Raw genomic sequence first — 15,931 nt, forward strand, 5'->3', positions numbered from 1 at the left:
AGTATGCAGACGTGTCTTACGTGTGCATGTTGGCACAGGGTTGCTCCATGTTCCGTCGGCTTGGCACGTCAAAGGAGAATCGCCGTTCAGTACGTATCCCGAGTTACAGGTGAACGTGATCCTGTCCTGGTACAAGTTTGAACCGGTTGGTGGTACCCGGGCTCCGTTGGTTGGGGCCGTCAACACGGGGCATTGCCTACCTGAAATGGTAAAACAGCCTTGGTCAGGAACTTAAAGCTACTTAGAAATAGCCTAAAGTCAAAATTAATGTCGTATAACCTGTAAAGAGATCATGCTAGAAATGCTAAACATGGGGACCCCATCCTCCCTCGCAGGGACATCCAACAGCCAAACCGCCTGTCTGTGTGTACCCTGCTATTTCAACCGTCACTCTTAGTTCCTGACCGCCCTGCTTATAAATATTAATGAGATTACCCTTATATACGCGAGACCCCTTTTGAAAACTGAAAGGCCTATTCTCTGATTGGCTGACAGCTGGTTGGGGGGGGGGGGGGCGTCCACAGGAATTAGGAGTGGCGGTTGAAAGAGCAGGGTACATCCAGACAGGCTGACAGGTTTGGCTGTTTGATGTCCCTTCGAATTCGTAGGAGGATGAACGACCCTTGCTAGATCAATCTTGGACGGAGCTTGTAAGAATGAGTTCATGGCAACTGTACGCTAGGAATTGGTGATATCAATCATTATCAGCCTCGCATCTTACGTTCGCATGTTCCAACAGGATTGCTCCATGTTCCGTCAGCTTGGCACGTCACAGGAGAGACTCCGTTCAGCTGGTATCCCGAGTTACAGGTGACTGTAACCTGGTTTGGGTAGGCGTATGGTCCAGAAGGATTCAGTGCTCCGTTAGTTGGGGCCGTCAACGCTGGACATCCTCTGGCTGAAATTGTCAATAACATTTTGATTTATTCCTGTGTAGTGTTGTTTTAATACTGAAAGTGGAGCAACTACTTTCTTTAAATTGATACTTAATTCCTAAAACTGTATTCTAAGGTTACAATTCCACGATGGATACTTCTTTCTTAGGAACATATGTAACCCGTCTTACGTTCGCATGTTGGAACAGGGTTGTTCCATGTTCCGTCAGCTTGGCACGTCAAAGGAGAATCGCCGTTCAGTACATATCCAGAGTTACAGGTGAACGTGATCCTGTCCTGGTAGGAGTTTGAACCGGTTGGTGGTGCCCGCGCTCCGTTAGTTGGGGCCGTCAACACGGGGCATTGTATGCCTGAAATGTTTAATAAACACTCTTGATCAGAAACCCTCAACGATATATTGACCTTTGCTCAAGTAGAACCTCTGAATGACTCATGTTAGAAAAAAAACAACCTTGACGACCTTTGCTAAAATTAATTTTGCTCGAAACTTTTAACAATGAATTAAGTTCATGGCAACAGCAAGCTACGAATTGCTAGTAACAATAATTGTCAAACGCATCTTACGTTCGCATGTTCCAACAGGGTTGCTCCATGTTCCGTCAGCTTGGCACGTAACAGGAGAGACTCCGTTCAGGTTGTATCCCGAGTTACAGGTGACTGTAACCTGGGCCGGGTACGAGTATGATCCAGTGGGACTCAGCGCTCCGTTAGTGGGGGCCGTCAACGCCGGGCATGGTCTCGCTGTAGTGGTAAAATATCTATGTTCAGATATCTAATATTTTTACTTAACATACGTATATATATATACATAGAGTGACGTCCGATGGTTGTCTTTCACGTGTTTACTATCAAAGTCCGATAGTAGATGTCTACTGTGGCCATCCTCCTTATCATAGACTTCTTATCACTTCTTAACATTTCAAGGCATTCGGATAGCGCAGCCGAACACCAGCCGACTGAGCCGACCGCCAGCCGATTGAGCCGACCACCAGCCAACTACAGCCGACTTAGCATCCAAATCACTCCTTACCTCCTAGTCGGGGGAGAGTCGGAAATCAAATTCCGGCTATATGTAAGCTAGGCTTAAGTGTCTGCGTGTCAAAACATATTTTACAATAAATAGTTAGTATCACTTAGTGTCAAGCTCATCTTACGTTCGCATGTTGGGACAGGGTCGCTCCATGTTCCGTCAGCTTGGCATGTCAGAGAAGAGACTCCGTTCAGTTGGTATCCCGAGTTACAGGTGACTGTAACCTGGTTCGGGTAGGAGTACGGTCCGGCAGGATTCAGCGCTCCGTTAGTTGGGGCCGTCAACGCCGGGCATGGTATGGCTGTAATAGTGAAATATACTATAATTAGATATCTAATATTTTACTATGAATACAGTGGCCATATCCCAATTATTATAGACTTATGTCCACTAAATTGTAGGCACGTACGACGTAAAACACATTTGATCGATAAATTCTTTCATTTCTATTTTGTGTTGGAAAACTTTCAGTAAGTCATAGTCATACGGTGTATTACAGCACCGTTGGGGTTATACCGCCCCTTACGGTATTCCATTTCTTCTAGCTGTTCAAAGCCAGGTCTCCCGTCCGAGTGAACGATGTAAATCACCGAGTGGCTGATACGAGACGGAAGTACACCAGACCTGAGGCCATTTGGGTGATTTGAAATAAGTCACCAACTCCAGACGGAAGGATTTGCACCATCGCACACCGGGGCATGCCCTACCGTTTTTCGAAAGGTGTGGTGGGTTCTCTAACGTGCGTAATATGTGGCTCTTCCCAAACACTGGAAAACTTTATCACATTTAACGTTACCTTGACAAGTTGGTACGGGGTGGCTCCATGCGCCGTCGGCTTGGCAGGTAGCTGAGGAGTCACCGACGAGTCGGTACCCCTGGTTACAGTCAAACTGCACCACGTCCTGGTAAGTGTTGGCACCGCTTGGATCCACAGTGCCATCTGCTGGAGCCGCCCGGATCGGACATGTGACAACTAGAACGACAAAAAAAACATTTATTTAAGCAAAAGCTGAGAATCAGCTCGCTGTACGCCAGGTATAAGTTCCAAGCAAAACGGGTCTTAATGTTTTGACCAAGTACCATTCGTACTATTTACTGCAAGCATTGTAGCCAATATCATGGAGGCAATCCATATGTCGGGCTATCAGATACCACATATTGTTACCTCGGACTTCGTAAACGGAGATTTTGTTTGTAGTCACTTTTTATGGTGTCTTTGTCACGTAAGTATCCATCAACTTTCTATTTTACAACTATCCAGCAAGTTTCACTTCTGCAACTTAAGCCATGGCTACCTCCCTAGTGTCACTTCTACAAGTATAGTTGTTAGGCTTCAACACAACATGCCTATCTGACCACCCCCGAAGAGGATTTTTTTTCTGAAATCAATGAGCGCGCTGATGTCATCCATAAGATTTACTTGCTTTATCCTTATAGGACGAAGTAATTGATTACGAGTAGGTCCAACATTGCGACTCACCTCGACAAGTCAGACCGTCTCCCACGAACCCGGTGACGCAGGCACACTGAAATGTTCGGCCGAGGACAGTGCAAGTGGCCATGGCATCGCACGGGGAGGGGTCGCACAAGTCGCTACCTGCATTAAGGTGCATAATGAAATTTGATTTAGTTCAATATTAGACACATTTGATTAAAATATATATTGTCGACTACTATATACAGACAAATGAAGGCATCCGTAGGTTACTGAAAAAAAGTAGAAATGGGCAAAAGAAGACTCCGTAAAAACTGCAACATATTTGATGAAAAAAAGATATTGTCAACTACGTATACGTACTGTATATAGATAAATGAAGTGAGAAAGTTTAGCATTTACCAGCCCCCGTGGGTTAATGGAAAATAAAGTAGAGGTGGGGAGAAACTGACAGGAAATAATATGCCAGAGGCCAGTAAGCCGGCCATCGGAGAACATCTTTCAACCTTGCAAAATTTTGCTTCCATAGCTGGCTTAGTCCTTTGACGTATATGGTCAATTTCTACAATGTTTTTGAGACTATATTGAAAACCTAACCCTGGGAAAACCAAACGGAGAATTCAAACTTACTGTCGCAGATGGACTGTCCAATCCGTTGCGCGTGATCGTTTATGGCTTCCGCGAGAGCCCCGTAATCATCCACCCTAAATACCCTGTCCTGGTCGCCTGCAATGTCCAACAGTGTTTGGTCGGTGATGTCCAAACGGTGCCCAACGCCAATCGCAAACACCGTTACACCTTGTTGCCTCAGTCTCTCTGCTGGAGCTGCTACTTCATCATGGGGGTCATCGTCCGTGAGGACGACTAGAATCGGAAGGACGTTGTCTCTAGCGCCGTTGGCTTGGGTGAAGGAGTTGGTGCGAACGTAGTCCAGGGCTTCTCCTGTGTACGTTCTGCCTCTGTCGTAGTCGATGTTCCTCACGGCCGTATCGAAATCGTTCCTGTTGTCGAACTCGTTGAGGCGGACATGGGTCACTTCCGCGCCGCTGTCGCTGAAGGTGACTACTCCAACCCTCGTGGCGTCTTGAGCAAATTCGAAGTTGCTGGTCACTTCGATGACGAAGTCCTTCGACGTCTCGAATCCACCAGCCCTCACGCTTTCCGAGCTGTCTACCAGGAAGACAATGTCTACATGCTGGGCGCATTGACCTGAAACAGCAGATACGAGACGTATTTGAGAACTTAGTCACGTTTAGGATTGTGTTCTAGCCGCAAAAGCGCCACCTACATCGGCTTCATTTGGCGGCGAGATGCAGTACGAGAGATAGAAGATGTCTGATAGGCATCGAAACGTAAGCATATAAGAACCACTGGTTAAGAATAAGACTTTTTTTACACTTCTATATTATACCAACCTGATAGAAATGATTTTAGGCATGTATTTGAGACCTAATACAAACTTTGAAATGTGATTTTCGATCAGTTTTATCGGAATGATTCATTTACGTGCATTCATCATTGGTTACGTAGGTATTAAAAGTCATCTTCATGCAAATGAAAAATCAGAAATTTCATAAAATCAATTCTTTATCAATTTACAGGTATTGAATGTTAAATGTCCACATTATTGTTTTTATGGTTTTGAGTGATACAACACCAATCTTATCTTTGTGGATGATCCTATATTTACCATTCTACACTCCGACATACCATGACAAAAATTGCGGTAGGTGAATCTAAATTCCGTTACCTGTTGGAGACGGCGTCTGCTGTCCAACGACTGAAAACAAAAAGTGATGAAAGATGATTAGTATTTAATATGTAATTAGACAGGAATTAATACGAGAGAACAGTGTTTTACATCGCCATGACCACATTATGATATTCAGTGGGTGACTGTGTACCACGCTCTTAAGATCATTCTAGATCATGACGTATAGGCTATGACGTATGAAGTATAAGTCACGATAAACTTATGAACTTATAACTTCCCATGAAGGAGCCCTAAATCCAGAACAAAGTTCTTTTTGGTTTATATTAATTCTATAAAGTAAAGAATTCATATAGCATCACATTTTTGAAAATAAATCAATATTCCACCACACACAAATATCATTAGAACCTTGCGCATCAAAAAGCATTTAGAGTCCACTCCCCAGTTCTACCCGAATTATATTAATCAATCTTAGCCCAATGCTGAATACAATGTCCTTTCCACCGCCTGACGAAAGGTAGGCTACAAATTTATTTCAGTGACGTCGATAAGGAAAACTCTTGTTACGTGTTCTTAAATGTTTTATGAAGAATTGCTCCTCCTGGTGTTCTTATTGTCCCTCATTTATGTCAAAAATATTCTCCATAAAGGCAGTGTATATGCGTATAGGAAATACATGTGTAGGGTCTGTATGGGTTTAGTGTGTGTTATGAATTGTTTACAAACACGTCGCGTACTATACTTCACCACAAATGAAACTCTACAAAACGTGTTCTGATAATGTATACATTGATACATCAAATAATGAAAAACCATACCCTTCCTGACGTTATGTGTCCCTTTAACATAAAAAAGTGATATAAAGTCAACGTTTATTAAAAAAAAAAACTATGAGAATACAAGGATCTTGAATATTTGAAGGTAAGATATAAACATTTGCATGTCAAGGCATTGTTATCTTTTTATATTACTTTTGCCCCTTGGCTAATACCATTGCCTCTCTTAGTAGCCTTTTTAGTTCTGGTTGATTATATTATCAAATAGTGATACACATGTAAACCACTACTCTTTCTTCTTTCCTTTCAGAGTCCTTGACATTATTATCAATGAACAAAATACGTCAACTGGGGAAACTAGAATAAGCAACACATGTACGTAATTTAGTTTTACCAAAAAATGACAACACAGGAACAAAGCGGTGGTCAGAGGTCAACGCAAATATCATATACTACTAAATCAACGTAACGTTTATGCTTTGAACATACATAATTATTGTTTACAACCGGGATGGCCATAATGACAAAGAAATTAATATTCAACAATCAATAGACCAATCAATTTTTAGTGATTAACATGGGAGACAGTGTCTGAGCTGAGCTGAGTAACAACTTAGAAATTTTAACATTCTGCACACCCAATTCACAATAGTTTAACAGGTCATTGGAGTTCATGTATGTGTACCATCTGGGGGAAGATTTCATTGCGATGACGTCATCAGCGCCTTTCCCACCAGGACCCGGATGATCAGTTGATAGATTATAATGCCAGGGAGTGATACGTGTAAGCGAGGTGTGGCTCTCCTCAAATACGTATATGGGACCTCCACTTCATATAGTCATAGGTTGTACACTGAAATAATTCTTTAATTTAATTGTTTACGATCAATGTGTGTGTGTGTGTGTGTGTGTGTGTAAGAGAGAGAGAGAGAGAGAGAGGAGAAGGTATACAAAGGGTCACTTGAGAGCTAACAGAACTTTTTCAATCATGTTGACATTTTGAATACCGCGGTCGTTCTAATCGTCAAAGATACGGCCCTAAACTAGGAACTAACTGAGCAAAGATAAGGAAAAATAAACGTTAAGTACCCAAGGGCAATACGCGGTGCCATACCAACGGATTCGAACCAAGAAATACTGGGTTTTCGGCCAAACACTGTCTTTGTTGTTGTCTTTTGTTGTCTGACCCAGCAATGTGTTAAGCTCGTCTACCATTTACAGAAGTATTCAACAACGAAATTGGTCATTATGCTTGACCTGGTAGTGCATTAAAATGGTTATTTGAGTTGGGTGTAACTACAGATAGTTTAACATACCGTAGTGCTCAGCGTTCACAGGTACTGATTCATCTTTTCTACGTCATTATACCCCCACTGGGGCGGCAACGAAATTTTCCATATCGTAAACTTTTGTCTATTTATTCGAACGGTCGTCCCCATTACTCTCCAAGCAGAAGTTAGACTCAGGCTATATTTTTTGCATTTTTAGCCGTTTTTATCCGACTTTCTATTTTGTACTAAAATCTTGATGTGTCTAGACCAGGAGACACCAATATTTCAGTACAAAATAAAAAGCCCGATAAAAACAAAAACGTCGAAAAAACAGTCGGAGCCTAACCTCTGCTTGGGGAGTAGTCTCGCTTACCATATCCGGGCGGTTTATAACTTTTAGGGGGACTTAGAAGAGCAACGTTTTGAATACAAATATTCCACAGTATCATAATAAATTGTAAATATAGAAATCAAAAGGAAAGTGCATCCCCTCGGATTCGAACCCGAGAAAAGCTCTTTCGAGAAAAGCTCTTTATACCCTATCAACTACTAAAAAAACACCACGATGTCGATAAAGCGTGCTAATACAATTACGGGCGCGGTCAAATAGGTCGTGCGAGAGGATATAGGGAGGGAGGGGGGTAGGGAGGAAGGAGAGAGACAGAGTCTGTATGTGTGTGTGTGAGTGGGGGGGTGAGGTGTGTGTGTGTGTGTGTGTGTGTGTGTGTGTGTGTGTGTGTGTGTGTGTGTGTGTGTGTGTGTGTGTGTGTGTGTGTGCGTGTGCGTGTGTGTCTGTGTGTATGTGTACGTGTGTGTGACACAGAGAGAGGGAGAGAGACAGATAGATAGAAGATATACAAAGGGCCACTTGAGAGATTATCAGACAGGACTTTATTAATCATGTTGCCATTTTGAATATGCCTCGGTCTTTCTATCTCAAGAAAACATCGCTCTCTTCTCCCCCAGACAGCACGTTATATTTGCCCCCAACGAACGCATTGAATGTTGACCTTTGAAAGTGACATATTTTGTCTACTGTATGAATTTACGAAGCTATCATATGCTTTTTCTGCGCCTTCTATTGTGTGTGTGGGGGGGGGCAGAGTATGATAGCTCCGCAAATAGTCCATAAAAGTTACGTTGCAGCATTAAAAAAACTAGCAGAAAAAATCGTAAGAAAAAGATTTATGACTCAACAGAATCCAAAATAATAAAGGAAAATCTATTTTATTCCTTTTTTTTCGACGTGATAATCAGAAAACGAAGTCTGAATTTCTTTGAAAATCAAGTCATTTTGGATTGGAATGCAATATTTGAAGAGACTCAAGTCCCAGGAATATTGACTTGTGGGGGCGATTGCCCTGTACAAAGTCTGAATTGTCCAGTCATCTCGTCTTGATTTCATCAGAGTGAAGAAGACTTGGGGGCGATCGCCCTGTCAGGACTTGGGGGCGATCACCCTGTCAGTGCTTGGGGCGATCGCCCTGTGATCAGAACTTGGGGGGCGATTGCCCTGTCAGTGCTTGGGGGCGATCGCCCTGCCAGGGCTTGGGGGCGATCGCCCTGTCAGGATTTGGGGGCGATCGCCCTGTCAGTCCTTGCAGTACCTGGGGGCGATCGCCCTGACAGGACAATCGCCCGTGGTGGGCCAGTATGGGGCGACTGCCCCTACTAGGGAAAATAAAAGTACATGACAAGTAGATTTTGCACAAATATTTTGTCAACCTGTTCAATGGATCACAAAAGAACTACTCAATTGAATAAGACGTTACAGCGTAGTCATCAATCATACCTGTTTATGATACTTAGCTCCTTGAATTATGATGATCAATTTTGAACTACATCGATATCTTTCACAAGGTAGGCGTATTCCTTTCATACATACATGACAAGGTGTGTTGAAAAGCAGACAATACATATCTTACTCTTCTTGGCAATATCAAAGGATGATAATTTTCGTAGACGCTATCAGTAAATACGTGGTGCATTTATAAGCTGTGACTACTAAAAGCGGCTGGAAAGAGAAATAGGCCTAATAGACAGATATTATGTCGGAGGAGTTAGTCCGCTAAAGGTTTACAGTTTGCCGACCTGAGCAAAATGTACTCCTATAACGGACAAACCCCTCTTGCATGTTATCCGTCTATTTGGCCGATTTCTTAACTTTCCAGCCACCCCAGGAGTAAAGGATGATTAAAGGAAACGTTAAAACAGTTTGTGTTCGTCTAACACATGAAACTAATGATTACACTCAAAACTGCGTTCTACATAAAAGTAATGGACCGTTTCTATATTTCGTTAGCTGAATCACACTTGTATTTTTAAGTCGGGGCGAGGGCCGGCAAAGGTGCCATTACCTGTTCCCTCGCCCCTTACACTTCTGTGTTGAATCTTAATAAACAAATAAACTTGTAAGTTGGATATGGTTCAGTCGATCAGTGGTTAATCCTGGTTGCAGCCAGTGTCTTGTGAATCTACTGTTATGTTCAAATTCCATGCCCTTCGGTACGCTCTCAATTCTGGCTACATCTTGCAGCTGCTTCTTCCATCAGCGCGAGCGAAACTAGACCATACTTGCTCACTACGTATACCTCTCCTAGTCCTTTCCATCCGTGGTATTCTCTGAGCAGCAACCTGTAGCCAATGAATGAATGAATGGATGAAGAATGACACTGCAACCCACACATAAAATAAATAGAAAGCCTAAGGTAAGGTGTGAAGCAGACACAGACACGTGTATGCATACATTGCATATTGTACAGTATGACATAAATACATACATAATATACATACAACAGTGGACTACTTATATGCCAGAAGGGCTCAAATTCACAGATTGACAGCTGAGGAAAGCAGTCACAAAAGCATATCCGACAAAAGGAATTAAGATGTGGAGCAGGCAGGAGACATGTTCCTTAGAAACATTTGATCAAAACAGTCAAAAGAAACTGTTACTTCTCTTAATTCGGTCAGAAAGTAGAATAGGGATTTGCTACATAGATGCATGAGTAAGTGATTTCATTTTTTCTCTGATGTACAGACGGTAAATATTTGTTCAGCTACCCTATTTTCTTGACAATCTCTTGAGTAAACTGACATGTCTTAGACAACTAAGTGTTACCCGTAAACTGCAGGTTCAGAAAGATTGGAATCTGTCTTTACGGATATTAATTTATTATTAATGAAGGGATCAACAAAAGTAATGACTTGATTTTGTTTAAAGCAACGCACATTTCACGCTGTAACAATGTAATAAAGACAATTCAAAACCTTGCATTGCTAGGCAGAGCCATATGCATGAAAAATATATTGTGCATTTGCACACTGTCAAACTATTACTACTATATGATACTAGCAAAGGAACGGCACGATCGCAGGAAACATTGAACTAAAGAAACAATGGATATGAATAGTTAAGAGGCTATGACAGTTCATGGAATAGAGAATGGTCAAAGTCGCCTTCTATCTAGTCTATGCATAATTTTATTAACTGTGGTCTTGGTAAAGATCTTACCCCATTCCTCCCATTAGACAGCTTTCCAGACGACTTTCGCTGACTCTAAGGGATCAGAAGATGTCTCATAACGGACCTGGATAAGATTGTGGTGAGAACATGGATACAGTAAGTCCATAAAATCCGTGGCGCTTCTAACAATGTGTTTTCATAACAAGTCGCCATTTCTGTTAACTCCTAAGGTCCCATTACATCAGACAAAATCTGAAAAGAAAGAAGCGGTCTGAAACAGCCCTCCAATTGCTTATCAAACGACCTGCATGCAGAAAGTGCAAATGTTGACCGTTGACCACCGAGTGACCAATAGTAGGAAAGGAATAGTAATTGAACAGGACCTCTCAACATCAGCTCACCATAGCTCTCTTGGCACGTTAAGCTGAATAAGCCATTCTTTTTGAAAAAAAAGTTAGGTTTGCCTTATTGGAATAATTTGTAGCAGATTGCGTAACATAGCTCAAAACCTTGCTCCTATAGTATGTAATGAAGGTAATGGCAACAATCTCGTCAAAAAGGTAAAAGCTCAACACACAAATGAATAAAAAATATGTCATTGTTTTGGTTCTATACACTACACCTTAATGTACCCATATTACCAAATGATCGGAAAACGTTGAAGGCACATTAGGCGACAAAGGAACTATTTTGAATCCAAAATTAAAAACCATTCGACCTATTACTGCGATAGAGCTGTATTGCAATTAAAAACCAGTGACCGTAGGTAACATACTCTCAGAACACAGTACGCGGGCCCTGGTTATCTCTCCGGGTGCCAATTACCTCTGGGTGCAAATAAAGACTGGGGCTTCTATCGTTCTCTGGCGCAAGGACTATAGATTAGCGCGAAAGGGCTATAGTTTAGAGCGAGGGACTGGTATCCAGGCTACCCTGTATCGGGCTTCCCGACGAAGACTGTACGAACTGGTCGCTTGTGTATAGCGACTCACAAATTGAAAACGGTCAGCAAAAGTATTTTATGAAACGAGAAGAAAAAGATAGCAGGCTAGATTTCGCGGGTATTCCCTCTGCATTTCACGAGAAATACATCGGTCTACTGCATACAAAACTCACATAGAGTTATACCAACACCATGTGAAGGTCCGTTAGGCTCCGACATGAAATCGAACATGGCCAAATAGGGGAACCGTACGCGTGGGAAAGCTTAACTTCTTTTACTATCCAAGCAGAGGTTAGGTTCCGGATGTTTTTTTTTTACGTTTCTATGGCTTAGGCATTTTCCCGGGCTTTCTATTATATACCGTTTCCTTTCTTTATGCCTCGCGGCCTAGGCCGGGAGACATCAGAAAGCCCGATGAAAATGACAAAAAAAAAACTAATCTCCAAGCAGATCCTACGGTGCCATAAGATAGTATCAAAGCTGGCCAGGGAGTACAGCCGGCTAAGGGAGTCAAACGGGCACCGGCACGGGAAGTTTGATACTATACATTACGCACCGTGGATCTGGTTGGAGATTTAAAAAAAAAAACGTCAAAAAGCAGCCGGAGTCTTATCTGTCTAACCTCTGCTTGGAGAGGAGACTTGTTTATACTAGGCGATAGCTAAATCTTTCAATTTCTTTAATCTCCAAGCAGATCCTACGGTGCCATAAGATAGTATCAAAGCTGGCCAAGGAGTATAGCCGGTCAAGGGGAATCAAACGGGCACCGGAAACCGAATGGATGCAGATCCTACGGTGGGTTTGATACTATATTACGCAACCGTGGATCTGCTTGGAGATTACAATTTCTTGGCAGGCGAGAAGATGACTCAGCCAGGCATCCTAGCCACGTGACCCGTGACTGGTACATACAGTACCAACGGGACGTCCCTCGAGCCCTGTGCTAAACCTGGTTGTATCGACACCAGACCAGGATTGAAAATTCAAGTAAATTGCCATGTGCTTGAATCGTGATTTATTTCAGAACTACGTAGCTTAAACGAAAACTATATCGTTAATGAAGAGTCGCCCTAACCAACTATTGTGCTAGATCTATTACTAGATTTTATCTGTGGTACCAAAACACTTCCAGATGCCCGCATATATAATATTTTATAGAGGTTCATCTGAAGTTAGATTACATAATTTACAAGTCAAGATTCCACGAGCAAATGGAATCATACCCCGCACTCTACAACTACAGTACAAGAAAACCCACAAAGACCAACAGCGACAATCAACTGATGAGAGACCGTCTATAAAACAAGAAGCTCCTACATGCCTTGTAAGACCTTGTAGAGATCTACGGCTACTCAACTCGACAAGCCCCCCTCCCGCCTATTAAACAATAACAGTATCGCCTCCCCAAAGAACAGGTCCCCAAGTGTTATACTTCGGGTGGTACACTTCGAGTGGTACACTGTATCATTTCAGAATGAAGTTCTACATACCAAAGAACATTGGGGAGCTATCCAGTCGGAAAGGCAGGCGTGTACCGCGGTCTGTTCAGTTGTTATTTTCCATAAACGAGGCGCCCGCTCTTCCACGTTGATCGATCATTTCACCATATTTGTTACAGCCACGTGAAAGTCTGTCCGTTCAAGGGAGGCCATCCTTTGTCCGTTGCCATGATGTAACTCACGAAGAGACTGCAGAATGTCACGAAATAAGTTTAAGTCGAATCAACATAACTGTTTTGACTGTGAGAAAAGTAGTGGACCGGCCAGGGCTTTTTTTAAACCGGGGAACGGGGGCGCCGCGCCCCGATACTATCTACGTGCGCCCCCTTACTCAAATTACCGATTGTACTTTCTCTTTCAATGTAGCATTACTTTACCATATTCACAACATGCAGTCTGTTTCAAACTGATCCTTTTTCCAGTGAACATGTAACAAAAACAACATACAATAATGTATCTTATTATTACAAGCTTCATTACTCTCAAAATATCCCAAAACATATTAATAAAACCACAAAAATAACAATTTCTGGCTTTGAGTAAAGCACACAGCAGCATGCCCACGTTCTCATTGATAAGTTCATGGGAGGTTGGAAGAGTTCATTTTAAGTAGTAACAGGGAAAACATCTTTTTCATGGACTGTAAATTAAACATCCTTTCTTGGAAATATTTGAATCCATATTGCACATTAAATTCAGATGGGTAAATCACTAGACAAAAGTAGCTAAAAACATAGTAATCTATACTAACTATCACATCAAAATATTGTAAATAAAATGTTAGCTCCTCCCCTTTCTGTCTGGCCCCACCTACCTGACTCCACACACTGGCTACAACACTTTTGATGTGAAACATGATATCCCTGTGACACACTGATACAGCAGAGATTGTAGCAAACTTGAAAAAGTGTGAATATAACAGATCAAGTCTGCAGTTTCTCACAACATTGTAACAAAACATTTGTTGACGATTTAGCTGTACAAAATGAATATTTTATTTGCATATAACATATAAGGCTCAACATAGTGGTACAGAATGTAGTGTGACTGTTGCCTTGGGAGAAAAAGCAAATAGTATGCAAAAATAAAATAAATGGTTGCTTATGATAGCCATGCATAAGAATGGTGTAAGCTTATTGTGGCTAGCTATATCACATTAACAAACCAAACTATTTCTTCTCATAACATAGGGTTTAGATTTATCATTAATTCTTAAAACATGTGCACATATAAAGGGTGATTTGTGGATAGTTTGCAAAGTTAAATTCAGTTTATATAGATAAAAGAAAAGTTGGTTTATATAAAAAACTTGACTTGACTTGTATATAAATCTTTTGACTATTTTAAAATTTGTATACAAATGTTAATATTGAGAAACATTCTTATTAAGTGCTAAATGTTGATATTGAGAAAGAAGAATAGCCTTTGAAGGTGTTGCACAATCCAAAAGAACTACAAAAATGTAACAAGTTTAGCCAGTTTTTTCATTGTGTTAATTGTATCTTACAGGCTACAAAATATGCCTTCTTGTAGTTTTACATGGTAAGGACAAACACACATTCAAGGTATGATTTTCCCCTTGAAGTAGCCTCAAAATGTCCCATTTTTACCTCATATTTTCAAAGGCTTCGCACAGCGGAAGGGGGGAAACCACCCTTCCGCACCAACCCCCCGCTTGGTCGCTCCGCTCCCTCGCCACACTGACCAAGCTCCCTCATACTAATTTTTTCTAGAAAAACCCCTGGACCCCACACAGGACAAGCTTTATATCTGGACTGTTCCACTATCCCCCAGTTCGACACCCCGTCGATGACCCCGTTATGACCCCGGCCTGACTTACAAGATTTTATTCTTCAAGCAGATGTTGGGTAGAAGTGGTGGTCGGGATTTCGCAGGCAGCGGCTTCTATACTCCGACCCAATCCCCGCTTGGAGATTATTTGTGAAGCGTTTCCGACTAGTTTCTGTAGGTTTCTGTTTGCCCAGCATGTCTTTTTCCGAAGTACCGACGGATATTAAAAACAGTTTTAACTCTACTCTACGCTTCACATATAAAGTGAATTGGAGAAGGTGCTTTAATAGTTAGTGGCATAAACAGATTGAAATGTCGGAGGAGGATATAGCTATAGAAACTCTTTTTTTCTTAGCTGGACTTCGCGAACGAAGACCATTCTCTAGGGGGTTCGTCGGCCACATGCTCGCTGATGGCTAGTCAGTCCTATGCATGCGGGACAGACACACCCGTTCACAACGGTTGCAGGGGAATGCTTCGTTGGGGGCCTGGATCACGGCGGTGTGTCTGCAGCCTTTCTTCTCAAGAGCAGCTCTATAGAAACTACATTTATTGTCATAATGAGCTGACATCAAATGCTCAAAGCCTGTACGTGGATTTCATTTGCCGACACTTTATACATTTCGAAACGTTACCATCTGAACTGTACCTATTATTCGTGGTGGGTTTAACCCGTAGCGGTTAGAACTAAAAAAAAAAAAAAAACTTAAGTCCCTGAAATGTCTAGCGACTGTTTATTTCTTTCACTTCCGTCACTTATTGGGTTTGTGTCGGTCGTAGAAAGAATCCTATTATTAGTATTAATCGGGGGTAAGACTGTTACCCATTGTGACCTTCTTCTCTCACATACCTCAATTTCCGTCAGCCGGTCTTATCAACGCGATGGTTTTTCGCTTGCGTAACATAGTCTCCATGTTTGACTCAGGCCGGTTTTCTCGGGCCCTCTATTTTGTCATATTTTCTCTATGCTCATTAGCCATACTCTTCAACATGTAGGTTTCGGGTCTGTTTTCATTATGCCTACCACATTACCCCCCACACAGAGGATCGACTCAGGCTTGTCTTCGGCCCCGGGCTTTCCCTTTGGTGGACAACACATTGAATTCGGAC

General features: G+C 42.0%; 2 protein-coding genes and 1 long non-coding RNA gene across 3 annotated transcripts in view; all 3 read right to left on the reverse strand.

The window, feature by feature from the left end:
• Nucleotides 1-917, reverse strand: part of LOC118431602 (CUB and sushi domain-containing protein 3-like) — a 32,453-nt gene extending 31,536 nt beyond the window's left edge. Inside the window, exon 1 of the mRNA XM_035842847.1 lies at nucleotides 722-917. Within this exon, the coding sequence (XP_035698740.1) occupies nucleotides 722-917 (196 nt within the window). The remainder of the gene's footprint in view (nucleotides 1-721) is intronic.
• Nucleotides 918-2,512: 1,595 nt separating this feature from the next.
• The window catches only part of LOC118431613 (cartilage matrix protein-like), a gene marked incomplete in the record, with an annotated part of 24,193 nt that continues 10,774 nt past the window's right edge, over nucleotides 2,513-15,931 (reverse strand). The window contains 4 exon segments of the mRNA XM_035842858.1: nucleotides 2,513-2,550; nucleotides 2,723-2,899; nucleotides 3,407-3,523; nucleotides 3,992-4,570. Coding sequence (XP_035698751.1) covers nucleotides 2,513-2,550; nucleotides 2,723-2,899; nucleotides 3,407-3,523; nucleotides 3,992-4,570 — 911 coding nt within the window.
• On the reverse strand, nucleotides 9,591-13,284 carry LOC118409476. Its single transcript, XR_004830446.1, has 3 exons — nucleotides 13,022-13,284; nucleotides 10,637-10,712; nucleotides 9,591-9,756 (listed from the first exon to the last, which is right to left on the reverse strand). It is a non-coding gene; the product is annotated as an uncharacterized LOC118409476 (long non-coding RNA).

The sequence above is a fragment of the Branchiostoma floridae genome, chromosome 2 (genome assembly GCF_000003815.2).
Source record: "Branchiostoma floridae strain S238N-H82 chromosome 2, Bfl_VNyyK, whole genome shotgun sequence".
In the NCBI taxonomy this organism is placed as follows: domain Eukaryota; kingdom Metazoa; phylum Chordata; class Leptocardii; order Amphioxiformes; family Branchiostomatidae; genus Branchiostoma; species Branchiostoma floridae.